Raw genomic sequence first — 23630 nt, 5'->3', positions numbered from 1 at the left:
GTCATGACCTATCACTAGCATCTGTGTGACTATTGGCATATTACAACCCCCATGAGCCACAGGTTTCTTATTTGTAAAAATGGGGTAATAATCAATTGACAAGAATTTATTAAGCACCTACTCCATGCTAGGCTTTGGGGATACGAATACAAAGGTGATAGTCCTATACCCAGAGATTTTTTTATATAGCACATTTTAATATTCCTATTAATAAATATATGAATAGCAGAGAATATGTAGAACTAACCTGCCTATTTTTGACCAGACAGGTGTATTAGCTAAGTGCTTGGGCTCTTTGGGAATAACAAAGCCATGTTTTATTGATCAATGAGGAAAAAGAGCTTATGACTCAGTGGACTTTAAAAAGACCCTTTTTTCTTTTTTATTCAACACTCCATGTGGAAAATAATTCCCCATGAGGTGATAGGTAGAGGGAAGGGAAATCTTCCCCCTAGTTACATGGGAAATAGCCTATGTTACAGTTAGAACAGTTGGTCCACTAGGCGAGCTGATTTGGGGCTTTGGGATCCCTAATTGTTTTTTTTTCTGCTTTATGTTTAATTTGCTGAGTGTAGTTGACTAAATAAAAATCCTGAGCTAGATATGTCCAGTCTTGCAAATCACCTTGTGTTTTGGGGAAATTTAGAGATAATGGGTTCTTAGTGAGAATTGACTGATGACAGGGGAAGTTTCATTACTAGAAAGGATATTATCAACAGGGGAAGAAGCTCAAGGCTGGTCTTACTTGCCAGAAGACATAGACTTAGAAGGAGTTGTTTGAACGAATGCAGAGCCAAGGAGAGATAACAATGCTTGTTAGCAGTTACAAATTGTGTCAAGTTACAATGTTTAAGTCTCAACATCCTGGTATTGCTTAGTTATTGTTTTTTTTTTAAGTTTGTTAATGAGTACTTCTGAGAGTTTTGCATTAAAATGTTCTTTTCTGTGTAGGAAATAAGTATCTTTGCCATATCTGATTCATATTGTACATTGGGTTCTTTCCTTCCCTCTCCCTTTGGGGATACTATAGACAGGAGCCAAATCAAAGATTTACGTATTTTTTTTCTTAGGGCACAAAAGTGGGTTATGAGCTGAAAGTGTATGAAAACAAGTTTTAGGTGGTCACTTATGTGCATGAGTCCACAGAAGAGTGATCCCTTAATAAACAGAGAGTAAGCCTAGCATATAATTATTAGTTGTGGTAGGAACCTCATCCCATGTCTGAAGTACTGATTCTAATAAATTTAAGTGATTAATCCATTTTTGGATTAAGCCCAACATGTTTTCAAGGCTCATCTAAATTAATTTGTTCTCTTTTTGAACTAAGCCTTCTTCTTCTACTACTGAGTGATTTCAGAGCTCCACTTGGATATTCATATACTTTGGAAAAGTCGGTTGGTAAAAATGATGAGTGCTCTATGTGCTGTAGGGACCCAGAGGAAATTGTATGTCTAGATTTCCACTTAGATAACCCTATGTGCTAGAGGGAACCAAGGAGGAATATGTATCTAGGACAGTTAAGGGGATGATTTCTTCTTTTGGTAGATCCCAGAGTTCATTCGGAACTAGAGTTTCTCCATATGAAGGGAAATTTATTTGTTTTAGTCTGTCCTTATCCAGAATTCAGTCACCTACACCCAGGGAAGGAATACCAAACAGAAAAAGCAACTGCCTTCCTAAAAGTGTTCAGACTTTATGCCTAGCAACAACTGCCCATGATTTCAAGGGTTGATGCTATATAATAGGTCAAGAGGTAGTGTGAGATTTTGTAAAGAGGGGGCACACAGCTCAATCTTGTTCCTTGACTATTTGACTATTTACTTGGATTTCTCAAGAGTCATTCAGTCCACCAATCCCTGACACTCCCTCCATGAAGGGGTGAGTAGAAAGGCTTCTAGGCGGGAAGGGGCAGCAAGTGGTAATGACAACAGTCACATCTGGTGTTTCTAGTGCAGTCTGAACTGGGAGACATCAGTGAATGTGCAACTGAATACCATCTAATGAAGCCACTTAGCTGGAGGCTTCAGAGTCACACCACCAGGGGACTAAATTATGTACCACACTCCCTTGCTATTTAAGTAATTGATAAAGTACTTGCATTTTTTTTTCTGTGCCTTGAAGGGAAATTAAGCAGGTGTGGATAGCTATTGCTATATAACCATCAGTGACACCCACCACCTGTGCATCTATTCTGCATCACCTGTTACACATTTTAAAAAAAGATTCTGTTAGCCCACAGACATGAGACATTTTTGTCAAAGTTATAGGCCATACTATAGATGGGGTTCTTAACAATTTTCGTTCCACGGATCCTCTTAGTAAGTCTGTTAAAACCTCCAGACTCCTTATCAGAATTTTTTTTTAATGAATAAAATAAAATACATGGATTTTCAAGAGAAATCAATTACACTAAATGATAATTAGTACAACAAGAGCAACAGTAATCATTTTACAGACCTTAGGTTAAAAACCCCTGGTATAAAAGATATGTTTCTTTGGGTGGGGTTCCTAGTATTCTTCAAATTGTATTCATGGGTCCTTTTTGTCTACATCTTGATATGGTCCTACTAATGAGGAAAACAGTGTAGTGTTTGTCACTGTTTTGTTTTCTTGGAGACTTTTAATTTTCACATTATACAATCCCTAAAGTTCCTTCCAACTGTCAATTCCTCAAGCTTATGATAACAAAATCACAGAATCTTATAGCTGGAAGGAACTTCAAAGTCTGTCTAAATCAAACCAAAGCTAGAAAATCCCTCTACAACATACTTCAACAATTACTTAAACAAGGTTTGATTGAAGGTCTCAATCCAGTCTTGTAGAACTCACTATGTCTAGAGGCAGCCCATTCTCTTTCTTAATAGAAAGTGTTTCTTCTCATTGAATCAAAACTTAGATCTCTCAAGTTTCTACCCCACTGCCTTTTATTCTACTTCACTGATTTTTTTTTTTTAGGTTTCAAAGTTGTTTTTTTGTTCATTTTGTTTTGTTTTCTGGAGATGATGAGATGTACTGGTAAATAATAGCTAGCAGTTAGGAGATCAAGACTTTAGATCTAACACTACCTAGTTGTATGAACTTAGGGCCATATCTTCTCCTGCATATCAATTTCATTTTATGCAAAATAAGAGGTCTCAGACTATTTATTTCTAAGATACCTTCTAGCTCTTTGATTCCAAGTATCTAAGGACAATTGGATCTCTGGCAATGGTGAATATCAGGGAAGATAACCTAGTAGTCTCTACTTAATTCAGAACTAAAATCACAACTTCTACAAGAAACTTCCTCAATCCATTTTAATTCCAGTACCTTACCTCTGTTAAATTATCTTTTATCTTTTGCATTTTTTTATATCTCCAGAGCATAATAGGCACTTAATAAATGTTTTTGGTTGATTTACTTGCCATCTGTTCTTAACTACATGCCCTTTAGGATTCCTTGAATTTACCTTTCTTCCATGAGGACACTCAAGAGACTTTCTATTTGGCAGACTGCTCTAATATGGAAGAGGAGTCTTTAATCAAAGCAAATAATATGAGGTCAGAGAATGCTAGGGAATGTGAAGTGATTTTCCCTTCTTTACAATTTGCAAGGTGTTTTGTAAGTTTTAAGCCCTTTTCACATACTATTCTTCTTTACACTGATTGTAAATTTATTGTATAGTATTACATTCATTGAAGGTTGAATCTATTCTCCCTGCCCTTTTGTACTATAAGTTCTATTATGCTATTTCATTTCTACCTTCTCCAGAGCCTTGTACCTGTTTTTTTCCCTAAAGCAAGTGCTTACTACACATGTTTATTGAATAAGTGATTCTAATGAATTAATTCATTTCAACCAATATTTATTAAAGATCTACTTAGTGTACTATATCAAAATCACTAAATGAATAGAAATGATGGTAGGAATAAGATAAAGCAATCAAATAGACCCCAAGGAAGCAGAACACAGTTCTTTGGGATTAATCTCAACACCTGTATATTGGTCAACTGATATAAATGATGTTTCCCCTATTTCTTAACAAGCATATCAGTTTATTGTAGGAGGTAAGCCAGGAAGGAAATTGGCCCAACCCTCCTAAATCTCTCTTCTATCTTCCTTGTCAAGGGATTCATATCCCATGAGGAAACAAGAAGGGTTTAAGAAATTCTTTCTGTGCTCTTCCTGGGCAATCCCTTTACATTCTACTCCCAGAAAAAAAATATATATTCCATGGTGTTTGAGACTTCATTCCATGGTGGCCTTCAGGGGACTAAATCTGAATGGCCAGTTCTGGTTCTCTGAATGGAAAGTCTAAAGTTCAGATACTTCACACAATGAAACAGGGACTTCCTTTTCATTGTATATTGTAATTACACTGTATGAGTTTTGGAGAAATTACTAAAGTGCATCAGCATATACAGAATGTGTAAAATGAATAGTCAGCTTCTGGAGCATGTGCAAATACTAATTAAATCACCACAATCAAACACATTCTAATAATTAAGAAAAAGATGAGCAACACATTTATGATGACATTTTTGAAGGGAGGAAGAAAGTTCCCATCTATTGAAGTGCTTGGATACTGTTACAGGGAGGGTGGAATGTTCTTTTACATATAACTAGCTGTTAGAGATTCCTCTTCCCTCTGATACAAGCATATATTTGATATGTTCTTGAATATAGGAGATTGGAGTTAAAAAAACAAAAAAAACCCTTGAGTTTTAATTAGACACTTATAGGTTATCCTGATTGATCCCTTCATTTTACAGGTGAGAAAACTAAAACACAAAGTACTAACCTGACACACTAATATAATAGCAAGTAGTTGAGATGAGCTTTGAACTCATGTCCTCTGATGCCACCTTCAGGTCACCCTCTATCACAGTATACTACCTCTTTGTGGAGCTAGTGGATAAAATGGGGTGAAGTTTTCCATATTAGAACAGTCAGCCTAATAGAAAGTCTCTTGGGTGTCCTCATGGAAGAGAGATAAATTCAAGGAATCCTAAAGGGGCATATGGTTAAGAGCAATTTATTTGCATTACAGTGGACTAACCAGACCCAGGAATCTAATTTTTAATTGCATTGCTTTTTTCAAATTGGTAAGGAAGGGTGGGTGGGAAGGTTTTCATAGTTGTAACAGCTGTAGGAAAAAAAATATGTCCCTTTATGCCTCTAATTTTATCTCAACATATCAGCTGGACCACTAAATACATCTCCTTTTTCACTGTTTTACAGGGGTGAAGTGAGAAGTAAAGTAGGTTGGAGTAGTTAGAAGAGAAGGATCAGGATGAGACTTAGGTCTCATTAAGCCCACTCTTGGAAGGTCAATCAATCAATCATTTGTTGCTGTTTTTCTTTCCTTTTGGAAGAGGACCAATGACATCACCACAGGGTGACATCTTGACTCCTGAGTGAATCAGATTTAAGGGAGGCAGAGTCATACAGAGTTGTCAGCTTCACTTTCTTCCAGAGTCATTGGAGTCCGGTGGCAAGACAAAATTCAGGATAACTGGCAATGGCCCAGGATTCAATGGATGAGCTTGATGTCTTCAATGTTTAATCAAGCTCTCAGAACCTCACAATGCCTGCTTTAACCTCCTTCTTAGCTGTTGGAACAAATTGTTCTCATCTGCCCATTCTGCTGGGGGAAGTCTTCACATGCTTGGGGGCAGACAGTCTCATAACTTACCAACAGGTTTGAGGCCCTGTCAGTTACTGGTTTAGCCCATCTGCTGAGAGGGGTTTACAGGGTGTGGCCACTGCACATTCTACAGCTTCTTGGAGCCATAGGGGAGAGCTGAGTGCTGGGTGGAAACCAAAGGTGGAAGAGCAGCTCTGGAAAGACCTTGGCAAGCCCTCACATCAGATGTGCTAGTCCTTTAACACCCCAGGTACCTAATCCATCATTTACAAGCATTATGAAGTATCTGACATTAGCTAGGAGTTGGGAATAATAAGACAAAAATGAAATACTCTCTATCCTAAAGATTATTACTTTTATGGAATGTTTTGATTAAAAACAAAGCCATAATATTTCCTGATAACTACCTATAAATTAGAGGGGTTACCATCTGCAACATTGGACAAAGTACCTACAGTGAAGAAATTACATAAACTTGAATTACTGATGTATCTACAGATACACCCTCACTCCCAGACCACAGCTAGGGCACAGCATGGCCTCTGAGGAAAGGCTGCTTGGCACTAGGCTGGACATCTTCCACCTATCCCAAAGCAGCCACTTTCATCTGTACCACCACAAGTTATCTTCCTTCTCCTGCTGCCAGCCCAATCTTTCAACTGGAATATGAAAAAAGCTGTTTTATAGGAGTAAAGTGAGAAGGGAGCTAGGTGGGAATAGTTAGAAGAGAAGAACCAGGATAGAGCTTTGGTATTATGCCTACTTTTAGATGGTCAATCAGTCATTTATCTAGAAGACCAATGACATCACCACACGGTGACATCTTGACCTTTGAGTGAATTGGATTTAAGGGAGGCAGAGTCACACAAAGTTGTCAGCTTCATTCTCTTCCGGAATTATTGGAGTCCAGTGGCAAAAGTCAGGATGACTGGCAATGGCCCAGGATGCAATGGATGAACTTGGTGTCTTTCATGTTTGACCAAGTTCTAAGCACTCCACAGGGTTTTTGCAAATTTGCTAAATAACATGGCCACAAAAAGCAGATTAATTACCAAGGGAGTTAATGCGTTAGGGGCTAAGATACTGACTTGGACAATTAACAACTTTCTGCTTTGTTTCTCAATCTGGTTGTAATATATTAACCTCATTGTGAGGCAGTGTTGGTCAAGGCAAACATAATGTGAGGTCTACCTCTATGTTAGGCTGCCTTCAAGTCCACTACTACAAAAATATATTTGTGGTTCTGGTCAAAACTCAATGATAAGAAGATCCTTGTGGCCTAGAGGGAATTTGAGTAGTTGAACCTATAGAAAGTGCCTAATAATAATCCTGGGAAAACAAGCAAAGAAAAAGTGAAGTAAGTATAACAACTATTCAAAATGTCATAGATATCAGTTACTTAAGAAAGAAAACTCTCTGGATAGAGAATACATAGATGTGGGAATGTAGAATGAGGCATATATCTATATATCTATAGCAAGAGAAAAACATTCTCATAATTAGCCATGTCATATATGCATATAAATAGATTTTGTATGTGTATATACACATATAAGTGTGACATACATGTGTATGCATATACATAAAACATGGTTGGGTTTGAGTTTTTGCTTGAAAGTACATGTTTTTAATGGGTTTTATTTATTACACTACAACAGTTTAGGCAAGAAGATCTATAGGTCTGAACTTGGGTGGCTGTTGGGACTGCCAACAGGAGTCAAATAGAGGCCAAAGAAATGAGAAACATTGTGAATATTTTGAATGGAAATGTCATATATAGAATTTATTCAAAATAATTTAAAATGATGTATTTAACAAGTATAAACTATATGCAATACCTACAACTATGTGTTTGGTCATAAAAAAACCTTAATTTTATTTCTTATCTGAGTGACTTATGTGATCAAAAAACAAAATGCAAGAAAAAACAAAAGAACTTGGGAAGGAAGAAAATTTGGAGAGAAAAATATTGAAAATACAAATAAGAAAAAGAATTACTTATATAACCAAGATAAAACAGGAACAGTATTTTAAAATGTCATCCACATTTCTGGAACTCAAACAGACCACATTCAGAAAACAAAACAAAACAAAAACAAAAGTCTCAGAAATATCATATTCACTTACATCTGTGATCATAGCCTCCTATTATAGTCGAAATGCCAATAGCATTTTGCATTTGTGAAATATAAAGCATTGTACTCATTTTTCTTTGCAGTTACCTAGGCTCAGAACTTCCCAATCATCATTGACTTCTCCCTTTCCCTATAATCTGTCACTGACCATTTAGATTTTTTCTACTATAGTGTCTCTCACATCCAGGATCATAGAATCAGAGCTCTAGAGCTGGAAGAGACATCAGCAGCTATCTCATCCATCCTCCTTGTTTTACAGATGAGGAAACTGAAGAACAGGGAGGTTAAGTGAATTACCCAAGAGCACACAAGTAGTAAATATCAGAGGTGGGATTTGAAACAGGTCCTCCAACTCCATAGCCAACGTCTAACTTTCTAATCAAAATACCACCATTGTTTCAGGCCCTTATTACTTCTCATATGGATTTGTATTTATGTATCCAGTCTCACTGCCTTCAAATCCATATTTAAATTAATCTTCCTAACGTATTATTCTGACATTGTTGCTCTTGCTCAACAGGCTTCAATAGCTCCCTACCACCTACTCACATCTGAAGTTTGTATTGAATTGTATCACTAATTTTTTCATGCTTCCATGTTTGAAAAGATACATTATCATATCAATGTGCATACTCACTCCCCCTAAACAATAATTCTTTTATTTCTTAGTAGATAATATTCATGACTTGCATTAAAAAAAATCACTCACCAGCAAAACTTAAGATGATGACCCTCTCCAAACTTAGGTAGGGCTCAGACAACAGACTACACTGTTCAATGCTGGGCAATTCTAGAAGTTATTCCAGCTTGGCAAAACCTGACAGAATCTGAGAACCTAGAAACTATACTACTTAAATCTTCTCTTCTCTTCCCTTCACAAAGATTTCTCAATCTTTTACATGTGTGGTGGAACAATGAGACGACAAATAGGCTGTGTCACATATGGTTTGTGGGGCTAAAGTGGCTCTTGCAGACACTCTGGCTTAATAAATTATCATTCAAGGCCAACCAGAAGCCTATAATTTCACCCTTACCTCTACAAGGTTCTTTCATGTACTCTATATTCCAGTTACACTGGAATATTCCTTATTTCTTCAACCAAGTGTTATATTTTTTACCTCTATACATTTTCTTGGAATATTCTTGCCACGTGAAATACTCTCATCCCTACTTCTACCTGTCAAAACCCTGACCAATTTAAAGATCTCTTCCCTGAGTCCCCTTTCCCAAAAGTGACAGCTCCTTTTTCTCTGGACTACCATAGAACTTACTTTCCATCTTTTGTGGTACTTACCACGTTTTCTTTGTGTTACTATACCTTCTATACCTGAATGAATGACCTGAAGAAGGAAGGAATTCATGTGACTAAAGCTCTGTCTTTATGGAAGAAACAATTAACTCATGACATCCCCAAACCAGTAAGTTTTGTTGCAGAGAATCAGACTGCCAGAGACTAATGAATCTACACATCCAATCACATTCAAAGTAGGATCATAGAATCTAGAGGTGAAAGAGACCCAACTCCTCATTTTACAGATTAGGAAACTGAGACCCATGTAAATTATTTGCCCATTACATAGTTAACATAATTAACAAATGTCCTCTAATCCCACAGCTCTTTATATCATGCTACCTCCCATTAGCTCAAAATAGTTATATGCCTTCATCTTACTAAGTGCATTCCTGCTTAAAGGTGGTGACATTTGTAGAGAGATTTAAAGTGCCTTTAGCATTTAAGTTGCCAAAGTATAAAAAGAATACTGAATTTGTCATCAGAGGACTTATCTCTACTATTTATGACCTCTGTGATCTTAAGTAAGTCATTTATTTCTCTTCTATGGACCTCAATTGCCTCATCTATAAAATGAGAGCTTTGGCCTTGATGATCTCCAAGGTGGTCTCTATTTCTGTATCTTATGATAATATAGTTACCTAACACCTTTTCTGCAGTCATACTAGTTCACTTTGTGAGGGTCTGAGCAAGAAAGACAATCAGAAAATCAAAGAATTTCAGAGTTGAAAGGGAACTCAGTGGTCAACTACTGTAATCTACTATTACTATAGAGTAATGGAGTCCCACTGATCTAGACCCCAGGAATGAAAAACCCTGGACTTTCCCACGTAGCCAGATCTCTGATGTTTACCTGAGGCTATAATCCTATCAACTGGCCTTCCATTCATGTGGCTACACCCAAATCTCCCCTCCATTGTCTTGCCTCGTTTCCCTGGAATTCCATTACCTCACAGACTACTTGATCACTCCTAGATCCCTCCCACAGGCTTTCTGTATATAAGGTCCATCTTGTCTCCATTAAGATGCTTAGGTTCTTAAAATCTAGCCACTGTTCAGATTCTTATAATCTACCCACTGCTTACCCATGTTCAGACTCCTTAAGAGTCTGCCTAATATGACAGTGTTCTAATAAACCTTGTCTTTGACTGAAAGAAGGTTTGCATCAAATTCTTTTAGACAGGACCCGCCTGTTGTGATTTTGGGGTCCCAGGACCCCTGAACCCCCAAACTGCATCACCATCATAACACTTTTGATAAATGGTTGTCCAGCCTTTCCTTGGAGAACTCTGAGGAAGGCAACCTACTGCCTCTCAAAGAAGCACATTCCACTTTTGGATAGCTTTATTGGTTAGGAAGTTTTTCCTAACATTGAGCTTAAATGGAACTCTTTAGCTTCCATCAATTAAAAAATAAATGATGGACTATTTTCATAGTTAAGATAGCAGAAAGAGTGCTGAATGTGGGATATGAAGAGGCCTGGCTTCACATCCCACATAAAACATTAAATAGTTGAATAAACACAAGTCTGGGCACCTATGTGGTATGGTGGAGAGCATGCTAATACTGAAGTCAGCAAGACCTACATTAAAAATGAGCCTCAGAAATTTACTAGCTGTATGATCTTGCAAAAGGCACTTGACCTCTGTATGTCCTAGCTTCCTCATTCGTAAAATGGGAAAAAATAATAGCATCTACCTTTCAGGGTTCTTTTGAGGCTAAAATGAGATGCTATTTCTGAAGTCCTTAGTATAGTACTTGGTACATAGTAAGCATTATATGAATGCTAACTATTAAATCATTTAACATCTCTGAGACTCAGTTTCCTCCCTTTTAAAGGGAGTTAGAGCAATTTAATCCTTTATAAAGTAGTTGAAGATTAAATGAGATTTTATATATATATGTATTTGTATATATGTATGTATATATATATATATATATATATGTCAACTATTTCCGTCAACTAAATATCAACTATTTTAATCAAATTAAGTTTTATTTTGATGCCTATTGTATTTATATATATTAATATTTGTATATATTAATATATATATGATATATTACATATAACTTCCATATATATGTGTATATATATTTGGACCTCTCTACCTACCTCATCACATATACCCTGTATTTGAACTCTCTCCTTTGTTTAAAAAAAAGGATATAAACATTAGTATTGTCATTGTTATTAGTCCTAAGCCATTAACTAGCTGTGGAAACCTGAGCTAGATCTTCTGATTCTGTCTTGTCTATTATGAATTTTTTTTTCTCTGTGTGTGTGTGTGTGTGTGTGTGTGTGTGTGTGTTCCCAGGCCTTTTGTTTCATTAATATTAGGAAATCCTCAAGAGAAAACTCCCTCTACTAATGCAGATCAGGAAGTATTGTATAATTCACAATTTTAAAGAGTTGCCTGGGGCAACTAAAAGTGATAGTGAGAGATTAAGGGACTTTCCCAGGGTCATAGAGCCATTCAGAGGCTAAATTTGAATTCATTCAGGTCTTTCTGTCTCTGAAATTGTTTTTTTCTGAAGTAACACCAAGCTCAAGGGACAGCTAGGTGGTGCAGTGGATAGAGCACCAGCCCTGAAGTCAGGAGGACCTGAGTTCAAATCCAGACTCAGACCAAACACTTGACACTTAACTAGCAATGTGACCCTAGGCAAGTCACTTAACCCCCATTGCCCAAAAAGCAAAAATAAATGAATGAATGAATGAATGAAGTAATACCAAGCTGCTTTTCATGCCCATTATATTAAAGAAGTAAAATCTCTTTATGATAAAGACTTCAAAAAGTTATATATAATGATATTTCCATGTCCTGACTTCCAGCATAGGATAAAAAATGTAGAGGTGAAAGGGATTTTAAGATTATTTATTCCAGCCTCTTTATTTCACAAAAGAGAAAACCAAGGCCCAGAATGCTTTTCTCCTAGGCACATAGCTAACAAGTAAAGAGACAGGAAAATAAAATATTTTTTCTGATTCCAAATCCAGTGGTCTTTGTACCACCCTTCACTGACTCCATTACATACCCCAAGGACAATGCTTTGTTCACTGGATTACAATGGATTTTAAGGAGGTATCCACAACCAAACACTTTTTCTTGATGATATTTGCTTAGGCTACAACAAAGAAATGGTTTATCTTATGAAACAATGAACTGTTTCCCCAAATATCGGAGGCCACTTGCCATGAAGATTCTTGAAGAGAAATTTGGATTGAGTGGGAAGCTGGGCTAAATGAATACTAAAGACCCTCCTTATCCTAACATTGTCTATGTCATACAGTTTTAGGATCAAGAATTGGAATTGATCTTAAAGAAAATTTAGATTAACCCTTTCATTTGACTGTCTATTTTATTTTAGCCTGGTACCTAAATTTTTGGTAACCAGAGCTGCTACCAACAAGGTTCTAACACTTTACCTAGAATCAGAGAGCTTGGAATCTTAGGCAGAGACCTCCTGCTTGGTTTGGTTCTCAGACAATATACTAAAAGCTACTAAGATTAAGGACCATTGTCTCTAATACCAGGGCTTATGACAGAGCCAAGATCATTCCTCTTCATATGGAATATATTCTGAGTATGTTTCATTTCCCAAGATCCTGGAATATAATTATCAAAATGGAAATTAAGGAGATGCCCATCAATTCTGGAATGGCTGAACAAGTTATGGCATATGATTGTGATAACATACTACTGTGCTGTAAGAAATGAGGATCAGTTAAATCTAAACTACTGATTAGAAAAATGCATTTTTTAATTTATTTATTCATTTTTAGGCAATTGGGGTTAAGTGTCACACAGCTAAGTCAAGTGTTTGGTCTGAGACCAGATTTGAACTCAGGTCCTCCTGACTTCAGAGCTGGTGCTCTATCCACTGCACCATCTAGCTGCCCCTCAGAGAAATGCAATTTAAAACAGCTGTGAGGTACCACATCATACATATAAGTTTGGCTAATGTGACAAAACAGGAAAATGATAAATGTTGGAGGAGATGTGGGAAAATTGGAACACTAATACATAGTTGCTGGAGTTGTGAACTAATTCATCCATTCTGGAGAGCAATTTGGAACTATGGACAAAGGGCTAAAAACTGTGCATAGCTTTTGATCCAGCAATGCCACTACAAAAAGATCATGAAAAATGGAAAAGAACCCATATGCACAAAAAGATTTATAGCAACTCTTTTTGTGGTGGCAAATAATTGAAACTGAGGGGATGTCCATCAATTGGGGAATGGCTGAACAAGTGGTAGTATATGATGCAATGGGATATTATTGTTCCATAAGAAATGATGAATAGGTGGATTTCAGAAAAAAAAAAACCTGGAAAGACTTATATGAACTGATGCTGAGTGAAGTGAGCAGAGCAAGAGAACATTGTACACAGTAACAGCTGCAATGACCAGCTTTGATAGACTTAACTCTTCTCAGCAATGCAGTGATCTAAGACAACTCCAAAAGATTCCTATCCACAGCCAGAGAAAGAACTGTGGGGTCTGAATGCCGATCACAGCATACTATTTTTTCTCTCTCTTTCTCTCTCTTTTTTTTTCTTTCTCGTGGTTTTTCCCTTTTGTTCTGATTCTTCTTTTACGACATGACTAATGTGGAAATATTTTCAATATGATTGTACATGTATAGCCTATATCAGATTGCTTACCATCTTGGGGAGTGGGGAGAGAAGGGAGGGGAAAATTAGAACTCAAAATCTTATAAAAAGGTATGTTGAAAACTAAAAAAAAAAAGTAAGAAAAATGACAAGTAGGATGCTTTTGGAAAAACCTGGAAGGACTTAAATGAACTGATGCAATGTGAAATAAGCAGAAGCAGGAGAATATTGTACACAGCAATTGCAATATCATATCATGATCAACTGTGAATGACTTAGCTATTCTCAGCAATACAATGATCCAAGACAATTCTGAAGGTCTTATAAGGAAAAAATGCTATCATTCCCAAAGAAAGAAGTGATGGAATCTAAATGTAGATGGAAGCATACTAAAAACAAACAAGCAAAAAACCCTTTATTTTTCTTGTTTTATTTTTGTCTGTGTTTTCTTTCACAACATGACTACTATGGGAATGTTCTGCATGACTGTACATGTATACCCTATATCAAATTAGTTGACTTCTCAATGAGGGGGGAGGTGAAGGAGGGAGAGAATTTGAGAGAATTAAAAATTTTTTAAAAAGAATAGTAAGAATTGTTTTTAATTGTAATTGTGAGAAAATACTAACTAAATCATTAAAAAAAACTGGTGCCATCTGTGAATTTAGTCCATTCCTTAGAAACCCAGACTACCAACAAAGATTGCCACATCCATTCCCCACTCCCAGCTCCTTGACTCCTTATGGAGGGAATGGCCCACAAATGGTCCAAACAACTATGTTTAATTAGCTAACAAAATTAGTAAAAATTTGGCCTGCCTATCATTCTAATCCCAGTGACAGGGAGTCTACGTTTCATAGAGAGAAAGCTCTTTCCATCTGAACCCCCTCACAGCATTTCCAGGACTTTCCTTATACTCATCTTCCTATCCAGCTCAATTCTAGAATTCTCTTTGCTCTTCTACTATCCCTTTCCATTGTATTCCCTGAAAACCCTACCCAACTGTTAATCAAATGAATGGGTATGGATCCAAGTCTCCTCTTTCTCAAGCCAGTATTATTTCCATTATACAGTAACTGTCTCCTGACTTGTAAACTTGAATGTAGAGACTGTATTATCAAACCTTTATTCTCCAACGATTTCCGAAAATGTTCAGCAGAAGGTGGGCAATTAAATGTACAGTGGAAATAGTATCAATTGAAATCAGAGGACTTGTGTTCAAATCTTTCTCTGACATTTATTACCTGTCTGACTTTGACAAGTCAAAACTTCCCTTGAACTGAACTCATTTATCTAGACTAGATGACAAACGAAGTCCTTTATAGCTCTAGCTCCATAATCTTATAGCACTTTTTATTTTTTGGTATTGTATTATACTGTATCATATCCTTAGAGAAGATATTTTAACCATAACATATTAAATCTTTTTCAATTATATTATTATAGGATAATAAATATAGCATACTTATGAAAATGTAGCTATCTACCCTTATTAAAATTTCAAACAAAAGGATGTTCCTGATATATTTTGGTGACATAAAAGTCAAATAAATTCAATTTTTATGAGCTTAGATTTGCTTGTTGACAAAGATAACAGTTTTAAACATCTATCAATGAAAAAAAATCTATGATAAGAATGCCAGCTGAGAATCACATTTGTTAAACAAAGTAAGTCACCTTTGGTTAGATGGGGAATGCACACTCATGTTTTAAATATGCTTACATCAGATTGAGAGTAGGATAGTTTGATAATCTGACAGTTGCAGTAAACCCATAAAACTCAAGTCCTAACTTATTTTTCTGTTATACAAAACAGAATGAAGAGTTCTTATTTCTGTATGATAGTTATACAGAATCCATGACCTTGGAACCTATTTTTTTGGAATGTTCAGAAAACAAAAAGCACTATTTTATCCTTCACACCTATTTTCACTGCACTGAACCAAAAGCGAAGTTTCAATTAGTACAAGGAAGATACAGAAAAATGGGGGGAAATATAAGGAAAGGTAAACAGAAGAGGAACATGTTGCATAAGATAATAAGGTAAAAAGTGGACAAGAGTTGATTGAATGAATGAAAATGCACTTATTAAGCACTTACTGTGTTCTAGGTTCTATTTAACATTCTTGATGTAGAAAAACAAGCAAGCAACATAGTCTTTTCCCTCAAGGAACTTACTTTTTTTTTTCCCCTGCTCAATAGTATTTTTTTTTGATTACATGTAAAGATAGTTTTCAACATTCACTTCTACAAGATTTTGAGTTCTAATTTTTTTTCTCTCTCCTCTCCTCCTTCCCCTCTCCTCTCCCCAAGATGGTGAGCAATCTAATATAGGCTATACATGTACAATCATATTAAACATATTTCTATGTAAACATATTGTGAAAGAAGAATCAGAACAAAAGGTAAAAAACATGAGAAAGAAACAAAAGAGGGAAAATACGCTTCTATCTGCATTCAGACTGGATAGTTCTTCCTCTGGATGTGGATAGCATTTTCTATCATTAATCTTTTGGAATTGTCTTAGATCACTGTATTGCTGAGAAGAGCTATGTCAATCAAAATTGGTCATTGCACAATGCTGCTGTAACTGTTACATCATTTCTTATAGAACAATAGTATTACATTACATTCAGATACTACAACTTGTTCAGCCATTCCCCAATTGATAGGCATTCCTTCAATTTCCAATTATTTGCCACCACAAAAAGAGCTTCTATAAATCTTTTTGTACATATGGGTCCTTTTCCCTTTTTTATGATCTTTTTGGCATACAGACTTACTAGTGGCATTGCTGGATCAAAGGATATACTCAGTTTGGTTGCTCTTTGGGCATAGTTCCAAATTGCTCTCAAGAATGGTTGGATCAGTTCGCAACTCTACCAAGCGTGCATTAGTAGGAACTTATTTTCTAATAAGGGAAGAAAATCCTAGGGATCTAGAGTTGGAAAGGAGGTAGAGTATGAGGGTATGTGTGCTGCATTATACTTTGGAAATGGCAGGAACCTTCTGAGCAAAATAAATTGCAAGCTCACCTATGAGAGCCAATGGTTGTACAGGCAGGCTCTGATTCTTGGTGGTAGGAGCAAGGCTAGAGCTTATGCGGTAGAAGCTGGAAATGGTCACTAGTTGTAATCTGCTTTCAGGCTAATTTAACTCCAATTGAATGAAACGAGAACTTATGACATGAGGGAATCATTTTTGATTTCCTTGGTATAGTATGCTTTTTGTTGTTATTTAAACATCTCCTATTCTTTGTGATCCCATGGACCATATAATGCCAGGCCTATTTATCTTTTGCAACCTCTCTAGGTCAATCCAAGTTTATGTTCATTTTTTCCACGACACTATCTATCCCTCTCATCCTCTGCTGACCCTTTTCTTTTTTTCCTTCAATATTTTCCAACATCAAGATCTTTTCCAATGAGTCCTGTCTTCTTGTTATGTGGCCAGTTTATTCAAGTTTCAGCTTCAGTATTTTACCTTCCAGTCAATAGTGTAAGTTAATTTCTTTTGGGATTGACTGATTTGATCTCCTTGCTCTTCAAGGACTCTAAAAAGTCTTCAGCACCACAATTCAAAAGCATGGATTCTATAGTGCTCAGCTTTCTGTGCAGTGCAACTTGCATAGCCATACATTGCTACTGGAATAAATATAGCTTTGACCATATGGATCTTTGTTGGCAAGGTAATATATCTTCTTTTTCATAAGCTATCTATATTTGCCATAGCTTTACTTTAAAGGAGCGAGTGTCTTTTAATTTCATATCTGCAGTCACCATCTGTAGTGATCTTTAAGCCCAAGAATATAAAATATGATACTGCTTCCATATCTTTTCCTTCTATATTGCCATGAAATAATAGGATCAGGTGTCAAGATCTTAGTTGGGTTTTTTTGTTTGTTTGTTTGTTTTTTACATTAAGCTTCAAGCCAGCTTTGATATTCTCCTCTTTCATTCTCATCAAGAGGCTTCTTAATGCTTCTTTCTTTTCTGCCATCAGAATAGTATTATCTGTATATCTGAGATTATTGCCATTTCTCCAGGAAACCTTAATTCCAGCTTTTGATTCAACCAGGCTGCATTTTGCATGATGTACTCTGCATATAAGTTAAATAAATAAGGTGACAATGTACAGCCTTGTACTCATTTTCAATCTTAAACAAATTTATTGGTCCATGTTCAGTTCTAACTATTGCTTCTTGGCCTGCACACAAGTTACTCAAGAGACAAAGTAAGATGATTGAGTACTCCTATCACTTTAATGACTTGCTATAGTTTGTTATGATCCACAGAGTCAAAGGTTTTAGTGTAGTCAATGAAACAGAAGTAGATGCTTTTCTGGAACTCCCTTGCTTTTTCCATAATTCAGAGAATGTTGGCAATTTGGTCTTTAGTTCTTCTGCCTCTTTGAAAACTAGCCTACTCTTCTGGTAATTTTCATTTTACATGTTGCTGAAGCCTAGCTTGAAAAATCTTAAGCATACCCTTGCTGGCATGTGAAATGAGTGTAATTGTTCAGTAATTTAAACATTCCTTAGTGTTGCTCTTCTTTAGGATTTGGACATAAACTGATCTTTTCCAATCCAGTGGCCACTGTTGAGTTTTCCAAATTTGCTGGAATATTAAATGCAGCACTTTTAAACAGTATCATCTTTTTAGGATTTAAAATAGCTCAGCTGGAATTCTATCATCTTCACTTGCCTTATTTTTAGCAATGCTTTCTAACTAAAGCCCACTGGACTTCATTCTCCAGGATGTCTGGCGCTAGATTAGTAACCATACCATGCTGTTGTTAAGATCTTTCTTGTATAATTCTTTTGCATATTCTTTGCCACCTCTTCTTGATCTCTTCTGCTTCTGTTCAGTCCCTATCATTTTCATCTTTTATCATGCCCATTTTCGAATGAAATATTACCTGGATATTTTTAATTATCTCTTGAAGAGATCTCTTTGTCTTTCCCATTCTGTTGTTTCCTTTTATTTCTTTGCATTGCTTATTCAAGAAAACCTTTTTTATCTCTCCTTGCTGTTCTCAGGAATTCTGCATCCAGTTGCCTTTATTTTTCCCTTTCTCCTTCCCCTTTCCCTTTCCTTCTTTCCTCAGCTATTTGTAGAGCCTTACCAGGCAACAATTTTGCTTTCTTGCTCCTCTTTTTCTTCAGAATTTTTTTTTGATGCTTCCTATGCGATGTGGTGAACCTCTGTCTGTAGTTCTTCAGGCACTCTGTCTACCAGATCTAATCCCTTAAATCTATTTATCACCTCCACTTCATATTCATTATGAATATATTAACTCATACTTATATGGACTGATGGTTTTTTCTACTTCAATTTAAGTCTGAATTTCAAAGTAAGAAGCTTGTGATCTGAACCACAGTCAGTTCCAGGTCTCATTTTCACTGACTGCATAGAATTTTTACATCTTTGGCTACCAAGTACAATTACTCTGATTTGATGTTGACCATCTGGTGATGTCCATGTGTACAGCTGCCTTTTCAGTTACTGAAAAAAGTGTTTACTATGACCAATGAGTTATCCTGACAAAAATCATGAGAATAAAAATATCAAACATTCATTATAATGTGTTTATTGACTGACAGACTACTTCTCTTGGAAACTATGAAAATTTTACTTGTTTTACCAGACTTTTACTCTCCAATATCACTTAAACAAAATATCAGTGAATCAATTAATTACTGACTATAGACCTAAGAAATACCTGAAGTTCCCAAAAGGACAATTGAGATTTCAATGGAGCTACTCCCAGCACCACTCTCTCCCTTGGTCCCCTGCATCTTCAGCAGCAAGGCAGAGCCCAAGATGTCCATGGCTAGTTACCTTCTCAGACTAGAGAATTCTTACCTTGGAACTGGGCATTAAATCCTTTTCGTCGGTGGTTGCTGTCAGATGTGAAATGGAGTCTTAACCAATTCTTGCTACTGATAACAGGAGAAGGAAGATTCATGCCAGTCAGCCTAGAAAAACAGAGGAAAAAGATCCAATTTGAAAATTAGGGAAAGGAATCTTCCTATACCTACCTAACTTATGGAGTTAGGGTACCCATACTTCTCAGATATGAGATCAATTAGACAGAAATAGTAGAAATGACCTGGATTGCAAAAGGATATTCCTGCTATTTTATGGGTTGGACTAAGTAACCCCTGAGATTCAAAGGGAGAATTCTTGTTGTTTTTACTTTAAGAATGGGTCATTCTTTGCAACTAAAAAGAAATTTAGATTTTTCCAAGTTTTTTTTTCTTATTAATAGCTCTTGCTTCATAAATATTAGTTTTTGTTTTTTGTTTTTCAGTCTACTGAATATTTTTTATTAGTACCTAAGTAAATGAGGATATTCAATTTCGTCCCCCGTCAAAGATAGGGGATAGTTTTCACTGGGACCCCAGACACCAGGATATATTTTTAAGAAGATTGCGCAAGGGACCAAAGAAGCAAACAAATAAAGCTAACAAATGTATCCCCTCACAACAACACATTTACAGGAACAACACAGGAAGGCACAACAACTATGCTTTTTAAGGGCAGAAATCTCAGGAGTTCTGCTCTAGTTTATTTTTGCAATCTGAGGATGCAAACAAAGAAGATATATATATATATATATATATGTTGTGTGTGTGTGTGTGTGTGTGTGTGTATTCATGATAAAGGCTTAGCATATGCATTGCTGGAAAACTTTAAAAAAAAAGTGTTGAACTTTTATCAAGTCCTGAGTAAAGACTGGAGATGGCTTATCAGCTCTAGACTTAGGAAGATTTCAGTTAAAATCCTATTTTAGATATTTAGTGTCTGTATTTAGTGGCTGGGCAAGTCATTTAATTTCTCTCACACTGATTTTCCTAATCTGTTTTTCTAGGCTGTTGCTAGGTGACTCAGTGGAGAGAGCCCTAGACCTGGAGTTCAGAAAACCTGAATTTATATCTGGCCTCAGATACTTACTAGCTGTGTGACCCATGGCAAGTCACTTAACCTCTCTTTGCCTTAAACCACTGGAGACAGAAATAGCAAACCACTCCAGTATCTTTACCAAGAAATCCCTATGGACAGTATGGTCCATGAAGGTTATAAAGAGTCTGTCATGACTGAAGACTGAACAACAACAAGCTAGTAAGATTAGACGTTCCACACTCCTACTTTCTGGTCGGAATCTTTTGGGGGCGCAGCTGGGTAATGCTACAGACAGAATACTGGTCCTGGAGTCAGGAAGACTCACCTTCCTGAGTTCAAATCTGCCCTCAGACACTTACTGTGACCTTGGGCAAGTCATTTAACCCTGTTTGCCTCAGTTTCCTCATTTGTAAAAATGAACTAGAGAAGGAAATGGCAAATGGCAAATCACTCCAGTGTCTTTGCCAGGAAAACCCCAAATGTTGTTACAGAGAGTCAGACGCAACTGAAAATGAGTGAACAGCAACAAAAGGGGCATGATGCTAGCCCTAAGGTGTTATGAAGACCAAATTAAATAACATATATAAAGAGCTTTGCAAATCTTCAATTGCCATATAAATACTAGTTATTGTTGTTGTTAGTAGTAATAATAATATTAATACAGCAAAATTATAGAAAGAACATTAGATTTATCATCCGCCAGCCTTGGTCTTGGTTCCGTTCTGGTACTAAAATGATATGTGACCATGGAAAATACACTTTAGCTCTCTGGGCCTTAGTTTCTGTATCTATAAAATGAAGAGTTTCAGTTAGATGATCTCTACGGTCCTTTAAAACTCTACCAATTTCTTGGGACAACTGAGAGTCTATAATTATTTCTGTTTAATCCTGATAGCGTCTTTCAGCCATATCTTGAAATATTATTTCAATGCATAGTGTTTGCTGTCAAAAAACATAAATAAGTAAATACATAAATGAATGAATGAATGAATAACTAAACAAACAAATAAGTTCCCCTATCTATAAACTACCCTATGGAATTGCAACAATGAACTTAATTTGTGTTGAAGCTTATAACATCCGTTTAGGATCGAAAGCTAAACCTTGACTGCAACAAATTGTAACAGTTTATGTCCTTGCTCAAAATAATCTTGTGTTAAAGAAAATACTCCACACAGGTCTGCCTCATTCAGAAAGATTCAAGTGTTTCTGACTCAGGACAGTCACACATAACTGACTCCCAAACATATGCAATCTTTCCAATCTTTTATTTGAAGGGCTTTTGTTTCCTAGGGAGATTTTGTTACAGATTCTATAGATAAAGGTTATATCCCTATTTGCCCAACACTGAGGTTATCAAGTCAATATTGGATTCTCAAACACACAGTCTTGCCAGCCTATATTTAGAGTATGAGTTTACAAAATTAAATTCCTACCATTTTATTCCATTTTATTAATCTCTACAAGTCACATCAGAGATATTTTCTATGATTCATTTTGGGTTCTCAAAAATTATACAAAGTTGTGTTTTTCTCTTTATTTTGCCAAGTTAAGCAAATAACTTCTCTGTCTCACTCCCTTCAAATCTCCCTAAATCCCTGGGAGAGTTGAGGGTAAATTATACAGCAATGTTGATAAACTTGAGTAGGAAACTGGGGAGCAGGGCAGGGGGACAGAGATAAGAGGGGGGAATTGGGATGTGATCAAATCTAAGACTAAGCAAATTAGGAACAGTATTTGATTTGACTCAATGTAATTCCAAATAGAGAAATACAAAAAATAAGTAAGTAGATCAACATGACAGGCAGAGAATTCACTTTGTGTAGCAAACCCTTTTTGGAGGCCTGTATTGTTTTGTTTGAATGACTTAACCATTTAAAGGTTTTCTGTAATACAATATCTGGCAAAATGATGTTATAGTGGCATATAGAACCATAGGAACAATGTCATAAATGGTCACATTTGTCCATTTGTGACATTATAGTCAATTAAGCACACTCATGTGATGTGGTTACAATGTATAACAATATTTGCAATGAAACAAAACTAGACAGGGAAGTTAAGTGGTACAACAGTTGAAAGTTCTGGGCTTGGAATAAGGAAGACCTTAGTCCAAATCTGGTCTCAAGCATTTTTTAGCTGTTGTGATCTTGGGCAAGTCATTTAACCTCTGTTTGCCTCAGTTTCCTCAACTATTAAATAAAGATAATAATAGCACCTACCTCCCAGGATTGTTATAAGGATCAAATGAGAAAATATTTGTAAAGTTGTTATTATTGTTGATTATTAATAATAATAATTATTATTACTGCCACGTATGATACACCTATACAAATAGACTACTACTACTACTAATAGCTAGTATTTATATAGCATTTTTAAGGTTTACAAATTGCTTTAGAAATATTATTTCATTTTATCTTCACAATAACTCTGGGAGTTAGATTATTGTTATTTTATAGATAAGGATATTGGTAACTTCACCACACTCTGTGCTACAGCCACCCTTCTTTGATGATGACTGTTTACATGTAGAAGGAAGACATGTTCTGTTTGGAATTAACACCACCTCCCTCTCAAGCAACCCCCCACCCCCGGCACCTCCCAGCACGTATGAAGCTCAACAGGTGGTGTCATGGCCCCAGCATTAACTCTGGATGACTTGGAATGTATGTATGTATGTATGTATGTATGTATGTATGATGGGAGGATGTGAATAAACTCTCATAAGAGAAATGGGATGTTGACATATTAGGGAATGAGTAGGAAAAGAAGAAGGAAAAGAATGTTACTTTAGGAGGGAACTCCACAGATGAATTCCTGCTATTATGAACAGGACGTTTTCCTTATTGGGTGGGGTGGGGGGAGTAGCAGCTACAGATATCCTCCAAGTTGTGATTCCCATCTTCAGAAGCCACAGTTAAAAAACTTCAACACTTCACACATCCACTGCTAAAATGGAATAGCTTTTAATCCCTGAGGCTTCTGGGTTCAATTGCTAAATACTCTGTAATGATCTATGTAGAATGTTTTAAAGTTAAGTTCTCAGGAGAGCTA

At 36.3% G+C, this 23630-nt stretch overlaps 1 protein-coding gene across 1 annotated transcript in view; it reads right to left on the bottom strand.

Moving 5' to 3' along the window:
- The window catches only part of CSMD1 (CUB and Sushi multiple domains 1), a 1378384-nt gene that overhangs the window by 1014971 nt on the left and 339783 nt on the right, over positions 1-23630 (bottom strand). Inside the window, exon 4 of the mRNA XM_078149151.1 lies at positions 19533-19645. Coding sequence (XP_078005277.1) covers positions 19533-19645 — 113 coding nt within the window. The remainder of the gene's footprint in view (positions 1-19532; positions 19646-23630) is intronic.

The sequence above is a fragment of the Phascolarctos cinereus genome, unplaced genomic scaffold, assembly GCF_003287225.1.
Source record: "Phascolarctos cinereus isolate Bilbo 61053 unplaced genomic scaffold, phaCin_HiC Scaffold_2;HRSCAF=192, whole genome shotgun sequence".
In the NCBI taxonomy this organism is placed as follows: Eukaryota; Metazoa; Chordata; class Mammalia; order Diprotodontia; family Phascolarctidae; genus Phascolarctos; species Phascolarctos cinereus.
This window is presented reverse-complemented; position numbering and strand designations above follow the sequence as displayed.